The sequence below is a fragment of the Marmota monax genome, unplaced genomic scaffold, assembly GCF_021218885.2.
Source record: "Marmota monax isolate L192 unplaced genomic scaffold, Marmota_monax_Labrador192_F-V1.1 WCK01_AAM20220418_F8-fsc00099, whole genome shotgun sequence".
NCBI lineage: Eukaryota > Metazoa > Chordata > Mammalia > Rodentia > Sciuridae > Marmota > Marmota monax.
In genome coordinates this window covers 404,435-421,991 of record NW_026692126.1, presented here as the reverse complement: position 1 = coordinate 421,991, position 17,557 = coordinate 404,435, and the positions used below count along the sequence as shown (strand labels likewise).

Here is a 17,557-nt window from a genome sequence, read left to right as displayed (position 1 = left end):
TCTCACTTAGTTGCCCTGGCTAATCTTAAATTTTGGATTCTCCTTCCTCTGCTTCCTAAGACCTTGGGATTACAGGTGTGCGCCATGCACCCAGCTCTTTACTTCTTATTAGGGGTTTATTGGAATTTGAGAAGGGAAAAGGATCAAATTTCTCCCTACTTTGGAAAGGATGACCAAAATTCCTCTGTGTTCCTGCCTTCAAAACTCTTTGGACTTGGCATGATGGAGATATAGTTAAAGTACTCCTGTGTTACTTTTTCCTACTAATTATCTTTTCGTAATTCCATGTACAGAATTGTAGGCTATCTAAATTTTTTTGACGAGTACAAAATAATTTTGTCATTGTTCTCTTAAGCAAATGGAGGGGCTGGGGTTGTGGCTCAGAGGCAGAGCACTCACCTAGCATGTGTGAGGCACTGGGTTCAATCCTCAGCACCACATAAAAAAAAAATATTGTGTCCAAATGGAAAACAGCTTAGTTTCCATATAGTTTAATATTAATTGAAGGTTATTAAAGATTTGGTATTAACCTCTTAGATAATAGGCATGAATTTGTACCAATTGACAAATCTAACCCCAAATGTATATGTTCCTTTTCTCTTTTTTTTATGTTATTTCCCCATTTTTCCTTCTAGTGCCTCTTGTAGCTAACTCACTTTGGGAGAAAGGAAATGGGGGATAATTAAGAAGGGGATTTTACATTTTGTAGTTTGGTGAGAGAAACTTATTTAGGTTGTCCCTGGTGTCCATCCTCCCCCTGCTCCCTCTGTACTGCTGTTGATCATTATGGTAATTCTTTGAAGTTATCTACATAACTAATAAAATGATAAAGTAGAACATATTGGTCCACTAAGTGTTCTTGACCATAATGTAAATACCAGAGATAAATGCTTTTATCTAAACTTATTAAGCAAATAGACTGTAAATACATCAAATCAAAGACGCCATTGACTTTATTAAGCCCTATTATTATTAAAAGAGAACAAATGATGCCAGTTAAACTGTGGCATATTATCAATTATGAATTCCAAATCTCTGAAATTCCTTTGAGTATTTGTGTAGCATTTCAGATGAGATTGGGAGATCTTAAACTTAGTGAGGGTGTTTTGTGGCTCTCTGGAGAACAACCCAGTTTTACAGATGGATGTGTCCCTGCTGCTCAGTCTGGACAATTGAGTTATAACTTCTCAACTTGAAGTGCTTGGCCTTTGTCCTGAAAGAAATCAAGTCTGCCAGTGTCAAATCATTGATCTTGTCAAAGCCAAGCAATTATCTACATTAAACACTCAGGACTTGTTCCAGGTAGCTACCTTTGAATTAAGTAAGGCATTTAAAATTCATCGGGCTCTAATGTTTCCTAATGTATATAGGGGAAAATTACTTGGGCATTCAGGACAAGAACATTCATTTTTCAGAGGTTATGATTTAGGCATACAATTAATAACCTGTGATCTTGAGAGCAGTGAGAGAACATGAGTAAAATTGAGTAGTTTTCAGATCTCACTTTTAGTTTTCTCTTTGTCAAGTTTAATAATATTTGTTAATTAGTAGGAAAGAAAGAATATTGTCTGTTTTTCATTCTTTACCTTCTCATTGGATAAAGGAATGAGTTGTACATAGTAAAGTGACCTAAAAAAGGCATCAAGGAAGAGCAAACAATGTAAATTTTATTCTGACTGGATAGAAAATAATAATTTAAACACCCCCCCCCCCTTTTTGGTGGTACTAAGATTTGGACTCGGGGGTGCTGTACTTCTGAGCAGCCCTTTTTATTTTGAAACAGGGTCTTGCTTAAGTTTCTCAGGCTGGCTTTGAACTTATGATCCTTTTGTCAGCCTCCTGAGTCACTGGGATTACAGGTGTGGGCCACTGCACCCACATAATTGAACTTTCTTAAAAATAGCTATATCAGGGCTGGAGATGTGGCTCAAGTGGTAGCACGCTTGCCTGGCATGCGCGGGGTGCTGGGTTCCATCCTCAGCACCACGTACAAATAGAAGAAAGTTGTGTCCACTGATAACTGAAAAATAAATATTAAAAAAAAATAGCTATATCAAATTTTGACTTGAAAATGGCAGGGTTTTTTTTTTGTTGTTTTGTTGCTGTTGTTTTGTTGTTTGTTTGTTTGTTTGTTGTTGGGGTGGTGGGGTTTGGTGCTAGGGATTGAACCCAGGGCCTTGTGCATGTGAGGCAAGCACTCTACCAACTGAACTAAACCCCCAGCTCCTGAAAATGGCAGTTTTGAGTATCCTAAGTGTAAAATTTCCAAAGACTTTCTTTCATGTGGCTGTAGACTTTATTCAAATTCTAGGCTGGACCACTGGTGTGTCTTGACTTCTTCATCTATCATTAACTTAGTGAGATGTCAAGAATTCAGCTTTCCTTCCCTTTTCCTCAGTTCACTACTGAGTATTAATTGGCTGTATTTGTCTTTATAGGATGAGTGGCAGTGTACTGAATGCAAGAAATTTAATTCTCCAAGCAAGAGGTACTGTTTCCGTTGCTGGGCCTTGAGGAAGGATTGGTATTCAGATTGTTCTAAATTAACACATTCTCTCTCCACATCTGACATCACTGCCGTGCCTGAAAAGAAGGAAAGTGAAGGAATTGATGTCCCTGATTGCCGAAGAACTGTTTCAGCTCCAGTTGTTAGACCTAAAGCTGTATCTATAAAGGAAGGAAATTCTAAACTTTTAAATCCCTGCAACTCAGTGGAATTCTTGGATTTGGCTCACAGTTCTGAAAGCCAAGAGACCATCTCAAGTATGGGAGAACAATCAGATAACGTCTCTGAGCAGAGAACAGATGTAGAAAATATGGAGGATTGCCAGAATATCTTGAAGCCATGTAGCTTGTGTGAGAAAAGACCACGAGACGGGAATATTATTCATGGAAGGACAAGCCATCTTACGACTTGTTTTCCCTGTGCCAGAAGACTAAAGAAGGCTGGGGCTTCATGTCCTATTTGCAAGAAAGAGATTCAATTAGTTATTAAGGTTTTTATAGCATAGTTGAATCAATTGCAAAGAAATATTAATTAGGAGCACCAGGTCACGTATGGAAACATCAGTATTGACTATCTCTACTAAGTGTAACCCATTTTATATGTTCATTTGTACATGTAAACATCTGTGTTTTGGATTGTTTTTGCTTTGAAGCTTATATGGAACTTAAGACTATTTTAGAGCTAGATTTTAGAGCTAGATGATCAGTTTGGGGGCTTCATCAATGTGAAAAGATACATAAAAGTCACTCAATTCTCCCTCCAAAGATGAAGATCTGGGAGGGAACAGTTACCAGTATAAACATAAATATTCATTCATTCATGTATCAGATTATTTGAAGATTAACCCTTTTTAAAATTTTATTCCCTAGCCTTCTATTTAATGTTGTTCTGGAGTCAAAATTCAAGGTAGTTATTAGAAAAATACTAGGATTAACGATGAAAAAAACAAATAATCTGATTAGTTAATAATGTCTATTTTATTCTGCTGTCCTTCCATTCTCCCCTTCTCCTCCCCTTTAGTTCTAAAAGAGACAAGATCTCATTGTGTTGCCCAGGCTGGCCTCCAGCTCATGATCCTCCTGCCTTAAGTTTTCTAAGTAGTTAGGTTTATAGGCATGTGCCACTGCACATCACTTAAACTAGGTGCAATGGTTATCAAATATTTGGCTAACACAAATAGAAACAGAAAGTAGATAAATTTTTGCACATTTAAAAAATCTAGATATAATTACATAATGAAATGTTCCCTTTGGGTGAGTTTTAAAAATCTGAGTAATTGCACAAAGCCCTGCGTTCAGTCCCCAGCACCACACACACACACACACACACACACACAAAAATGGTCATCACCACTCTAAACATGTTGTAGGATACTCCTCTCACTGCAAAATATTTACTTTTGAGACAGTCCTTTAACCATTTCATCGTTCTCTCCCAGAATAGTTTTCCTTTTGCACATTTTTAATATGAGATCTCAATTTTTAAAATTTAAAATTACACAGGGTATACCTACCATCTTAGTATATTGTATATTATATGTACACTTCAGAAATATTTTTGTCAAAGTTTTGGAGCTATAAATTTAGCAGATTAAATTTATAGAAAAGTACTGTCACATGAACTGGCAAAATCTATCATTTTAAGATTGATGAGCCAAATCACATGAAACTTTGAGTCAGAAAATGTTGTAATTCAGATAAATATATGAGCGTATATCTGGCACAGCCTTCTCAGTGATAAGTTGTGTCTTTTTTTGTTTCCCTGTGGTACTGGGGATTGAACCCAGGGCTTTGTGCATTCAAGACAAGCACTCTACCAACTGAGCTATATCCCTAGCCCTTGGTGATTAGTTTTTAAAAAGAAAAGGCACAAAATTTTTTAACCAAAGCTCCCCTTGCTTTGCTTTCTTGTATTCATTTTCTCTTAGGAGCCTTCCAGGGTTTTTTTAGTCTCTTTGTACCTCTGGAGTTGTTCATACCTCAGGGCAAAGACCTAAAGTAAGATTAGCGTGAGAGAATTAGGGAGTATGACAGTTGTAAAAAGGGAAGTAGTTCAAGAAAAATGAATATCTCTAAATCTCTTTAGTCACCTTAAGTCACATCAGGTTTAGGACAATACATGTAGACACTGAAGATTTTCAAGTTGATTTCCTTATTACCATACATATATCATCATACACAGTAAAATCTTGATGTATCCTCAGGGATAGGAATACATCATTTTGCAAATGAACTTGGGGACCAAAAAAATCACCTGGTTACTTATTAAAGTACCCAAATTCCCAGAGACGGAGCTCTGAGGTCTGGGCCATTTAAACAAATATTCTTGGAGACTTTGATTCAAGTTTTCTTGAGTACTCTAGTGGAAGCCCCGCCCCAGGAGGGCTTTTATTTCCTGTTCTTGTAGGTTCAAAACAGGAAGTAGGCAGCACAAGATCCCTTTATCATATTAGTTTCTAGAAGGGAAGTTTTCTTAAAATTTTTTAGAAATTATTTTTAAGTATACATTTTTTAGTTGTAGGTGGGCACAATTTTTTTTAATTTTTATGTGGTGCTAAAGATTGAACCCAGTGCCTCGCACATGCTAGGCGAGCACTGTACCACTTTAGCCACAGTTTCTGAATTTTAAGACTGATGTATTCAGTCCCTCTTACTTTGCACATGAAGCCAAATGATAAAGCTGATGATTGGGGGTTACTAGAGTCCAAGTCTCATGACTAGCAAATCTTAAAAATACCTGTTAACTTTTGGTAAATATTTTAAAGAGTGGTACTTGTTGAATTTGGGACAAGTAATAACCTTAAAATATATATCTTCTAATGTTTTTAGAGACTCTGATTTACAGCCAAAATGAGACTTTAGAAAGAATAAAGATTTTTAACATTTCTCCCAAAAGAAAGACCTGGTAAATGTCAGGCTTAGCGAAATCAGAAAACTGCTCCCACTGTGAGAAAAGTAAAGGTAACAGAGGGACTCTGAACCATTTTCTCTAGGTATTATTTTTTCCTGGGAACTGAAGCTCAAGTGTGGTGTGCTCTCTGCATTTAGGGATGTTAGTTTTCCCCCTAGTAAGTAAAGCTTACTTACTAAATGTTTTGTTAGAACATTGTGAATGTTGTAAAATTTTAGAAAATTTCATCTCTGTCCCTCCCTCTATACTTACTTTGTAAAGTTTGATAGCTCTCCATTTTTTTTGGATTTTTGCCAGTCAGATGCTTTCGTAACTTATAAATCAGAACTGAAGATCTGTAGTTGTGCCCTGTAATCCACTTATATAACTTGCAGTTTTTTGTAAGACTTAAATGAGAGAAGAACTACACATTTATTTATTTTTGTATATTTATTATGCTAATTTTGGTACATTCATACTCAAGACTTACTCCTGAGTCCACTCAGTTTCCTTCCTTTTTCCTCAGCTGGGGTTTTCACTGCCTTTTCCACTCCCCCAAACCCCAGCACCAAGTACTTTACTTACAGAATCCAAGGTATGTTTTCATTTTCTTTAGTTTTTGTTTTGCAGTGTTAGGGGTCTGTGTTTGAGCCAAACTTCCTGTTTACCTGCAGAAAACTAAACTATCTTAATTTATTTCTGATTTTGTTTTTTCATTGCCTCTAAAGCAAAGGTATAGTTTGTGAAATCTTTTAGAATTAACTAAAAGATAGACCCTTCATCTTTTAGTTGTGTCTATGGGGACGTAGGCTCTGCTTTTTTGGAGGTAGCACCAGTTTTCCCTTATCTTTCAGCATCCTACTTCTGGTTTGTCTCCATCTCTCCCCTTTCACTTTTCAAATGTCGTCTTGGGCATTCAATTACAAGATCACTAATCTTGATTATTAGGAAGGAGCTTTTAAAATAAATATAAAATAAATAACAGTATAGTTTAGTGTTTTCTGCTGCACAATGCCATAAGACATTAATGAAATCACAGCATCTAATTTTTTCTTTTAGTGCTTAATCAGACTCTGATAATCTATGCCAAGTTTTTAAGCTGGTATTACTATTTCTTTATAGTCCATCTGAAGATATCATATCATGTCTGATCATAGGCTGAAACAGTAGAACCAAGTTCGGCCTTCAAACTGCCATAGACTTGTGTAATTTAAGATTGAATCACTGCCAAGTTTTTGAGATAATATTGGGGTCTAGTTATAATTTGTGTATATTTAGATGTATGTAATATGTAGAATGTTCCTTGGTTTGGATGAGTTCTTTTTTTTATTTTATTTTTTATTGTGGTGCTGAGGATCAAACCCAGTGCCTCACATGTGTGAGACAAGCGCTCTGCCACTGAGCCACAACCCAGCTCCTGGATGAGTATATTTAAAGGTAAAGATCCTTGTGACAGCTTTTTGAGTATATCAATTCAATGCCACGTTGGCTCCTTTGAAAAGTAATTAATAAGAAGTTGATGAATGTTTTTGGGTTCTATAAAGCTGTTGTAATGACACCTCTTGGTATACTTTAGAAAAGAGGAAACTTGCTGACCACCTGTTTGGATTTTGTTTCCACAGAGCTATGTGAACTTCTGAAAGTATGTGGCTTTAGATACTGTGAATTTTTTGTTTTCTGTTTAACCCTTTTTGTGCCTAAATTGTTCAGACTTACAAAGAATAATTTTGATGATCCTTCCCATGCTGAGTGTATAGGTACATGCACACATACCATGTCAAGACTGATGCTGCCTTTGCTACAAGTGGTTGTAGATAAAGAGCTAGTTGTATTTAAAATCTACACTTCAAAGAACCTGCAAGCTCTCCCTGTGCCAAAATTAAAATGTACAGTGTTTACAAATGTTTGGAATTTTGCACTGCCATAGAGAATGGTGAGTTTACTTTGCTGGATTTTCTGATTTGTGAGTAGATGAGCTATAGTTTAGCATAGGAGGGGAAATTTTGAGCATCCTAAGGCCAAACTGGAAATGAGTATCTGAGACAGTTGTGAAAGTGGTTTCCTAGACCGAATTTGGGGACAATTTTTCCTTACTGTTTTGAGATGTCATTTGTGTTGGCAAAGCTCTCCTTATTGTCCTTGCTATATTCATTTATAGACAACACCAAATCTCCCCTCCTGTGGGAGAATGTGAAATAAGCATTTTGAAGTCTTCTGATGTAATGAATGTGCAATTTCATGTAATGCTATTATTGGTGAATGGGGCTTTGTTAAAATTATTGCAGTAAACCTACCTTTTAGATTTACTGGACCTCCAGTAGCCTTTTGAATGACTGAAAATGTTAGAAATAGTCATATCTGTATAAAGGAGTGATTTATGTTTCTTGGTAGCCTATCTGAAATCATGAAGCCACCTCACTTGCAGGTAGTCATTACTCCCACTTAGGGTCTTCATTAAGTGCTCTCTGGTTACCCATTTCTTCAGGTAGAAAGGTCAAGGCCCTTAAAAGGGCCAAATAGTGTTGTCAAAGCAATTCTTTTCTCAGAGCAGTTCTGTAATTGGGCAAATGCTTTATTGAAAATTGGCATTGTCGTTATAACACATGAGAGTTAGCAGCACATTTAATTTCTTACCCAAAGGCATTTTTGTGTTTTAACAGTAAGTACTTTGTTTTCAACAGACATTTCCACTTCCTTCCACCCTCACACTGTTGCTCTTAAGTCCTCTTAAAGTTATCTGTTTTGGGATGTTGCTTTTATACAGAGGCCTTGTGTGTCACTCTTGGACAGTTACAACTATAATGTCTTAAGTTAAGATTCCCCTTTCATCCAGTCCTGAGCAATACTGTGTTGCAGAGTGAGATTGTGGGTTCCAGCCATGAGGGAGGGAAGCCATGACACTAGAGGCTCCTGTCTAACATTATAACAGTGGTAGTTGAGGCTTCCTTTGTGTGTGTGATGTGATAGCAGTTGGCTCCCATACTCTCAGCATTGTCTCCGCTTCGTGCAGGGGAGAATTATTCCTTTTCCCTGTTGTTTGTCTTGTTTTTCACCAAGAATCAAAATGTTCCCTTTGCCCACCCCCCCTTACACCATTTTAAAACCAACAGAAAATTAAATGTCTTTTGGCCTCCTCAGCACTCGGCACAGAAGTCATAATCAGCCTCTTAGTAGGACCCTCTGTAGTCCATAGCAATGCACTAATTAATGCCTCTTGGATAGAGAAAGATTATCCCCCTTATTTGAGTTTCAGCCTTGAACTTCTTTAAGCTTCAGTTTTATCATTTGTAAAATGAGCACACACACACTTACCCTTTCTACCTCATGGTTTGTTGTGGGAATTTAGTATGGGGGAGAACCTTTAAAACCTATTATTGCCTTGAAGAAGGTGTAAGGAGTTATTATATTCTTGGTTGATCAGGCTTTGGGGTATACAGAATACCTCATGTCCTGGAAGCTGAGTTTTTCATGCCTGCCTAGCAAAGCCAGTGTTGCTTACCAAAGTCCACACTCTGGCTCCTGTCCTGTCTTTGACATGATACTCTTGATTAGAAGAGTTCTGTCACCCGGTGTCTTGAGAGAATTGTGTACATTTGGATTAAAGATTGTACCCTGATAGACCTGTCTTGCTGTGGCCTTGATGTGCAAAAATTCTTTCTACCTACACTTGAGTAGGTGGCGTGAACTGTACTGTCACTATACAGAAGCCGTGGCTTTCTTCATATTTCTAATCAGGTGGTCATTGTCAGCAGGAATAGCAAATGAGGTTTCATAAAGTAGGAGAAAAAGGCAATTAAAGTAACTCAGAAGTGACCAGCTCACTAAATGAGGACTGAGGGGTCTGTTTTCATATATTCTGCCTGGTTTTTATAAGTACCGCTAGGTTAATAGCTCTGTATCTTTTTGGTGTTTGCACTATGTAATGCTTTCAATGCCTTTTGATTTTATTGTGTTTTTGGCTTTTTTTCATATGTATATATTAAAATATTTTCACTTTCATACTACGTTGTCATTATTGGGGAAATAATTTTATATAGAGCTATGATTTGGGAAAGTTATTGAACTGAAAATCAATAGTAACTTTCCTTCATGTTACCTATTAGAGTAATTGCTGTATTTCATTTTCAGGTCCCCAGTACTGAAGGAAAGCCTCAAATTTTGCAGAGTATTTTTAGAAATTACGAGGTTATTATGTTTTTGAATTGGGATTAGTGCAAGAGATGACAGAGAATTCGTCACAAAATATAAGCATATATGTGCCTACTAGCAGTGGTTCTTAAACTTTTGGAGATAATAGTCCTTGAAAAGCTAATGAAATTTATGAAACCAGTTATAAATAGCTTAGCATTTTATGTTGAATTTCAGGGGCTTTCTCAAAGCCACTGGTCTGTGGCCGTCGGGTTCTGCATATGGTCTAAGAGCTTGATAGCGAGGTCAATGGCTCGGTAACATAGGCGTTTTAATAAGTCATTCACTTAGGTTTAAGGCGAGTGAAGCAAATCAGTTGTTCCAAGCTTCAGCATGCATAGGGTCTCCATATAGTTGTTGCAGACTGGTGTGTAGAGCATAACTGGGGCACCATTCATAGACTGCCATGTAAATAAATGATAGTCCCTAGATGAGTGTAGTGGCCAGTTTTTCTGTGCAATCCTCAACATGTTTTGTGACCTGGGTTGGAACCTAGGGCTTCCTGTGGTAGGTAAGTACTCCTACTGAGCCACAAAGCTACTTTTTAATGTGATGACAGCATAATGTTTTATTTGCTGGGTTTTTGCATCCAGCTCACCTAAGAGTTCTTGGTGCTACAGGTTTATCATGGTTGAGTTGTCTTGAGACTGAAGGAAGGTAAACTGAATCTGGTAACTCAGCTTAACAAACTTGTGAGACAAATTCTAAGTTAGTGCTTGGATTTTCTGTGTGTGTATGTGGGGTGGGAGGGGTGGGGGTGGGGCAGTGGTGATAGAATTGCAAAATCCAACTTATAAAGGTTAAAAAAAAAGTGTTATTAGAAGTTCAGGAGGGGGCTGGGGATGTGGCTCAAGCGGTAGCGCGCTCGCCTGGCATGCGTGCGGCCCAGGTTCAATCCTCAGCACCACATACAAACAAAAATGTTGTGTCGGCCGAAAACTAAAAATAAATAAATAAATATTAAAAAAAAAAAGTTCAGGAGGTGGTGGGTTGGGGAGATGGTGGAATGAGATGGACATTATTACCCTATGTACAGATGGGTATGATTGCATGAATGGTGTGACTACATCATGTACAACCAGAGAAATTAAAAGTTGTGCTCTATTTGTGTAAAAAATAAAATAAAGTTCAGATCATTACAACTTTGAGGATATGGGGATAATCTTGTTATATACATCCCCAACCCTGAACTCATTGGATTCAACTTTCTTCAAAATAAACCTTAGGGGCTGGGGTTGTGGCTCAGCAGTAGACTGCTCGCCTAGCACATGTGATCTTCAGCACCACATAAAAATAAAGATGATATTGTGTCCAACTAAAAAATAAATATTTTTTTAAAAAAACTTGGGAGGTAAAATTCTTTACTTATTGGCATTCACATGAGCCAGAGACTGCTTTGTATTGGGAATACAGCTGTGAGTCAGGAGAGAGCCCTAGGATTGCCTAACAGCCTTCATGGTACGAGAACAACTCAAGACAGTTCCTGCAGGTTCAAGGAAGCAGGTGAGGAATTGAAGGTGAGTGAACAGCTTGTTTGGGAAATTATGTTCCCTGAGAGGAGCAAACCACGTGACTGAGGAAGTGAAGAAGGGCCTGGAGTGGCAGGGGGCAGGGCAATGAATGTGTGATATGCCAAACTATTAAGTTTGAATCTTAGCCTAAAGGCGGAAAAGGGCCACAAATGGATTTTAAGGAGAATGACATTTCATTTGCATTTGTGAAAGATCATTCTGGCTGCACTGTTGAGCAAGGGTGCTGGCTAGAGCAGAAGCAGAACAATTAGGCTGTGTAGCAGTCTGGTTGGAAACGATGATACTCCTAGGGTAATGGCAGTGAGCCAGGAAGGAGTAAGAACATTACTGATCACTTAGTGGGGCACTGATTTGGCATCTGTTATCACGAGGCATTTTAAGACATAGTGATGTTAAATAACTTGTCCAAGGGCAAATCTTTACCTCTCTCACATCAGAGCACTAATCTCTAGGATATACAGAGAACTCAAAAAGCTAAGTGCGCGCGCGCACACATAAAAAAAATGGGTCAATGACCTGAACAGATACTTCTCATAAGATGATATATAATCAGTCAACAAATATATGAAAAAATGTTCATCATCTCTAGTGATTAGAGAAATGCAAATCATCTCACTCCAGTAAGAATGGCAGCTATTATGAAGACAAACAACAATAAGTGTTGGTGAGAATGTGTGGGAAAAGGTACACTCATACACTACTGGTGGAACTGCGAGTTGGTGCAGCTAATATAGAAAGCAGTATGGAGATACCTTGGGAAGTTGGGAATGGAACCACCATTTGACCCAGCTATCCCTCTCATAGGTCCATACCCAAAGGACTTAAAAAACAGCATACTACAGGGACACAGCCACATCAATATTATTTATAGCAGCACAATTCACAATAGCTAAACTGGAGCCAACCTAGGTGCCCTTCAGTGAATGAATGGATAAAGAAAATGTGGCATATATATATACAATGGAATATTACTCAGCAATAAAAGAGAATAAAGTCATGGCATTTGCAGGTAAATGGATGGCGTTGGAGAAGATAATGCCAAGTGAAGTTAGCCAATCCCAAAAAAACAAGTGCCGAATGTTTTCTCTGATATAAGGAGGCTGATTCATAGAAGGGTAGGGACGGGGAGCATGGGAGGAATAGATGAACTCTAGATAGGGCAGAGGGGTGGGAAGGGAAGGGGGGCATGGGGTTAGAAATGATGGTGGAATGTGATGGACATTGTTATCCAAAGTACAAGTATGAAGACACGAATTGGTGTGGATATACAAGCAGAGACATGAAAAATTGTGCTGTATATGTGTAATAAGAATTGTAATGCATTCCGCTGTCATATATAAACAAAAAAATTAAAATTATTAATTGAATTTTAAAAACAAAAAAATAGCCTGTCCAAGGTAACCAAGAATTGCAGAAATTAAACCTAGTATGTTTGAGACAAAACCCCAAAAGAAATGCACAGATTTCAGAGAAATCAAGGTGAAAAATATGAATGTTAGTATGAGGGAAAAGGGGAGCCAAGACCAGCTTGGGCAATTGGTGAGTGGTAGTGCCATTCATCAGGATTAAGAATATGGGCAAAAGAGATTTTTGGCTGAGCATCATGGCACACACCTGTAATCCTAGTGCCTTGGGAGGTTCAGTGTTTAAGTGCCCCTGGGTTCAATCTCTGGTTCCAAGAAAAAAGGTTTTTGGTGGTGGTGGTAAGAGGAAAAAATGTTAATTTTTTTTTTTTTTTTGGTTTTGTTTTTGCAGTACTGGGAAAGATGAGACCCAAGGGTGCTTTACCACTAAGCTACATCCCAACCTTTTTTTTTTTTTTTTTTTTTTTTTGGTATTGGGAAGGGAACCTGAGTCAATACCTAGCCCTTATTTTAAAATATTTTACCTTTTTAAAAAAAAATTTATATTTTTTAGGTGTAGATGGACAATGCCTTTATTTTTATGTGGCGCTGAGGATTGAACCAAGGTCCCACCCCTGAGAGGTAAGTGCTCTACCGCTGAGCCACAATCCTAGCCCCTAAATATTTTATCTTGAGACAGGGTCTTGCTAAGTTGGTTAGTTAGGCCCTCACTAAGTTGTTGAGGCTGGCTTTGTATTTGGGACTCTCCTGCCTCAAACCTCTCCAGCCACTTGGAATCAGAGGTATGCATCAACATGCTTTGCCCCAGCCCTTTTTATTGTTTTATTTGGTGACAGGGTCTTGCTTAAAGTACCAACATTGGCCTCGAACTTGTGATCCTTCTGCCTCAGCCTCCCAAGTAGCTAAGATTAGGAACTAGATATGTGACTGTAGGGATGTGACTCAGTGGTAGAGCATTTGCCTCATGCATGTGAGGTTCTGAGTTTGATTCCCAACACTACAAAAATACAAGAAAAATGCCTAGTTATAGGCATGTGCCACTGCACCTGGCTGGATATATCAACTTTATGCATATGAGGACATTCCAATGGAAGTGGAGATTAGAGGCCTGTATTATAAATATTAAAAACCTATTATGTATGTTATATTTTCTAGGTGCTAGGTATACAGTGAAGAAAATGGACATGATTCCTGCTCTCCTGGCTTAGGGAAATCAGTTAAACAATATTAAGGTACTCAGCGTTATATTAGAGCTACTATTAGGTAGCAACTCAAAATTTGTTTAGGGTCAAGGGCTGATTACTATAAATCTACTCTCCAGAATTGGGCCAAAATTTTATATGCTGATTCAAAAAACCTTGAAGACTCTAAAACCATCTCTGGGCACTTGGTCAAGAAACTTGTTCCAGAACAGAGGCTCTTAAGCTTTAGCAAGCACCAGAATAACTGGTAAGAATTTAATATCAGGCCACCTAGAGGTACCAATCAAACAGGGCTCGTGGGAGGGTGGGGGAGGCCTGACAAGCATCTGCATTTCTATCACGTTTCTGGGGTGATGCTGGTCCAGGAATCACACTCTGAGAACTGCTGCTGACGTCTAAGACTAAGATAGACGGAGACAAACAGTGGGAGGTTGTTAGGGACAAAGTCAAAAACATAGGGGCGATTTTTGTTTTGTTTTATAGGATATATAGGTTTTAGTTAGGCAGATGTTCAGTCTGCCACATAGGAGGCCATTCAGGGTGGAGAAAAGAAGGGATAATGAGCACTCAATTCACGTTTAGGGCACTGTGAAAAAAAATGTTTTAGGTTAACATGGCCTTAAAGATTGTATTTTGATCATCCTTACCAGAAGTGACATCAAGCATCCTATGGCTGAGTGACGTGTTTGATTTGTGTGGCCTGATCTTGCCTCCTCTCAAGCTGGGGCTCTTTTCCCTTTATCACTCTCTCTAAAAGATTCACCAATGGGAAACGGACCTATGTTCAAATTATAATAAAAACTTGAAACTTCCAATACCCTATCAGAACTGCTAACTTACAGGAGACACATTTGGGGATATGCATCTGCTTGCTTTTTAATTTTCGTGTGTGCATGAGTGTGTGTGTGTGTGTGTGTGTGTGTATCTGTGAAACACCATTAGTATTCTTGGAATCCTTGGTACCAAATTAGGATTGCCAGTTAGCTGCTTGCTAGGTGACCTTGGGCAACTTCCTGGTGTGTAAAACAGGCAAGGGGGCGCTGAGGTTGTGGCTCAGTGGTAGAGCGTCTGCCTAGCACGTGTGAAGCACTGGGTTTGATTCTCAGCACCATGTATAAATTAATAAATAAAGGTCCATCAACAACTAAAAAATTAAAACAAAAAAAAAAACCAGGCGTGGGTACATGAAGTAGTGCACGTGATGTGAATTCATACCGCCTAGTTCTTCTACTTGCTGATATGTCAGAGCTGGGAGGTTGCTGTTTCCTCAAACTGGAACAAGCATTCAATTCTCTGGCCTCCAACCAGTGGTTAAAACCTTTATCTTCCGCCAGAGGGCATCATTCACTTATGAAATCTAGGCATGGGGTCCTTCTGCTCTTAAAACCACATAGTGGAATCTGCCTGAGGATAACCCGCTAGGTGCAAGTCTCTATTTATTTAAATATTCTTACTCCTGGTGTTTTGAGGATCATTTGTAAGATTCATCTAAAATTCATCAGTACAAATTTTAGTAAAAAGGTGCATGGACTTGAACTAAACACCAGCTCCCAAGAGTGTTATATTTCCATGTTATTTTGTCCATTTTTACCATCCGTGCTTCATCTCCTCAAGACTGTCTGTAACCTAGTTACAAATTATTCTCTCAGTAATAATCTATCGCAGTTCCTTTCTTCCTGGTTTATTCAAATGGACTGCACTGCTGTTTCTCCCTTTGACACACAGTCTCCCCTCCTTCTCCAGTTCTGTGGCTGACCTTCCTCCAAGTAGGAAGCATGGGAGGGATCTATTTCTGAGCCTCTGTGGAGGCTCAGAAGCTGTTTCCTGAACCCATTGTGAGAGTCCAATGATTGATAGGTGCCCATCACAAACTGTTTTTTTGCATAAGCATAGAGCAGTTAAATAATCTAGGACACAATTAACCAGCATTCTATTTAAATCAGTTTTTCTGTGAGGGTTGATAGGATTTTTGAATAAGACAAGTTTGTTTGTAATTGGATTGTTCCTTGCATAACAAGATGTTTTATATCTCTGGATCCCAAGTACTAATTGCCCTAGTCGTGATGATAACATCTGAAATTTCCAAAAGCCCTAAAGTTCCCTAAGAGGTGGTGTGGCTGCTATGAGACCACTGATTTGGGTGCATGGGTGGAGGGAAGGGAGGAGTGAGTACAAGATGCTTTGCTGGCTTGGTTGTTTTATGTTAATGAAGACCACAGGACAGAGCAGGACAAGCCGAAGGGAGGGAATACTTGGGGGCAAGCATGGTTCTGGGCTAAATCATAAAGGAAGGGAATGAACACTGGGTAAGGGAGGATCCTGGTACATGGCCACTGGTAAACCTAAGGCCTGGACAAAGTCTGGCCTCAAAAAACTCTTTAACTATGAGATCTAATAGGGGAAGACATCAACTGGGCTGGGGTAAGCTGAGGAGCCATGCCCACACCCGGGGGCAGCACTGTCCTACTCCAGCTAGGTGTTTTGGGGTGGTAATGTGAGGTTATTGTTGCCAGCTGCTGCTTAGATATCAAAAGAATCTGCAAGGGCAGATTTTTCTAGGAAATCTCTGTTATAAATATTAAACATTAAAAAAATGTTTTATAACACGGGGCAGACCAAGAAAAAAATGTTTGTGGGTGAAATTTGTGCAGTCTGTGGCCTGTGGATCAGGTCATTTGTGGGGGCCAGTCCCATCCAACATGCTATAGTATATGCCCACTGTGCTGGAGATTGAAGGGAGACAGGTGTGTGTGTGTGTATGTGTGTGTGTGTGTATGTGTGTGTGTTTACAGGGGGATGGGTGCTGGGACCAAACCCAGGGCTTTGTCATATGAAGCATGCACTCTACCACTGAGCTACACCCCCAGCCCCTAAGATGCAGGTTTCAATGCATATGGGGAAAATATACCAGTGGTGTAAATTGGCAAACACCAGGCAGCCTGGGCAGGACTGGGGAGCACTCCCTGGGCACTGGGCTCCACCCAAGTGAGGATTTCTGCACCATTTCAATCCTTTCTGGATCTGAGATTTCAGAATTCTGGCACTGATTCCTTGAAGGCAGGGTCAGGAAACATGAAAACTCAGAGCCCTGAGAATGACTAGTGCTGACAGGACCAGGGTAAAGAAGTTGCTCGAGTACTTACTCCCGAGAGTCCTTTGCCTCTGTTCATAATACTGGCAGTTCACAAAATCAAGCAGCTTTTATTCTCGCTCAGCCAATGAGTCCCTGCCACAAAATGCAGAGCTAAACCACCAATCTTCCAACCCAGCTGTTCCACCACATCATGAGTTAAGTTTAAATGCACTCTTCCTTAAAACGTCCAGGAGCTGCTCCTTCCTGCTGCTCGCCTTCTCCTGTTGGGCCAGCAGAAAGCAGGTACTGCAGGATAGCAGTACTTAAGGTGCTGGGGTCCGTGGACTCTTCACTGGGTAAAACCACCTTCCCCTTTGGGGCCACAAAGGGATGCCCGACTTGTTTAGAACAAAACCTGACCCTTCAGTGTGTGCATTCTCCCTGTTCTTTCCCAGAGGAGCCTGTGAGGGCATCTCACTCTCTGGTCCAACAACGCTGTGCCTTTAAAACCTTTGATGGGTTTAGCAGCAGTGCTGTGGGGAGGAAGGCAGGGCTTTGCCAACCAAATTCCTGATCTGGAGACGTTGAAACGCCAGGCTGTGAATGTGAAGATCTCAGCATGTCAGCTAAGACATCTCTGCTCCACTTCACCAAGTACTAGTCAGTCTTTTCTGAAGCCTATAAACCCTCTCGTTTCTGGCTTTGTTTACGTCCCTCTGCCAGGGGTTGGGTCTCAGGGAGGGAGAAGGCCCCTGTGTGCCCATTTTCCTGGCCTGCATGCCAGTGTAGACAGGTTTTATTGA

The 17,557-nt window shown here is 39.5% G+C and overlaps 1 protein-coding gene across 4 annotated transcripts in view; it reads left to right on the top strand.

Annotated features, from left to right (window-relative positions):
- Mdm4 (MDM4 regulator of p53) overlaps window positions 1-9,394 on the top strand; it is a 34,433-nt gene extending 25,039 nt beyond the window's left edge. For all 4 annotated transcript variants that reach the window (XM_046463079.2, XM_058585605.1, XM_058585606.1 and 1 more), the window contains one exon: window positions 2,439-9,394. In XM_046463079.2, coding sequence (XP_046319035.1) covers window positions 2,439-3,011 — 573 coding nt within the window. In that variant the 3' untranslated portion in view covers window positions 3,012-9,394. The remainder of the gene's footprint in view (window positions 1-2,438) is intronic.
- The last annotated feature ends 8,163 nt before the right edge of the window (window positions 9,395-17,557 follow it).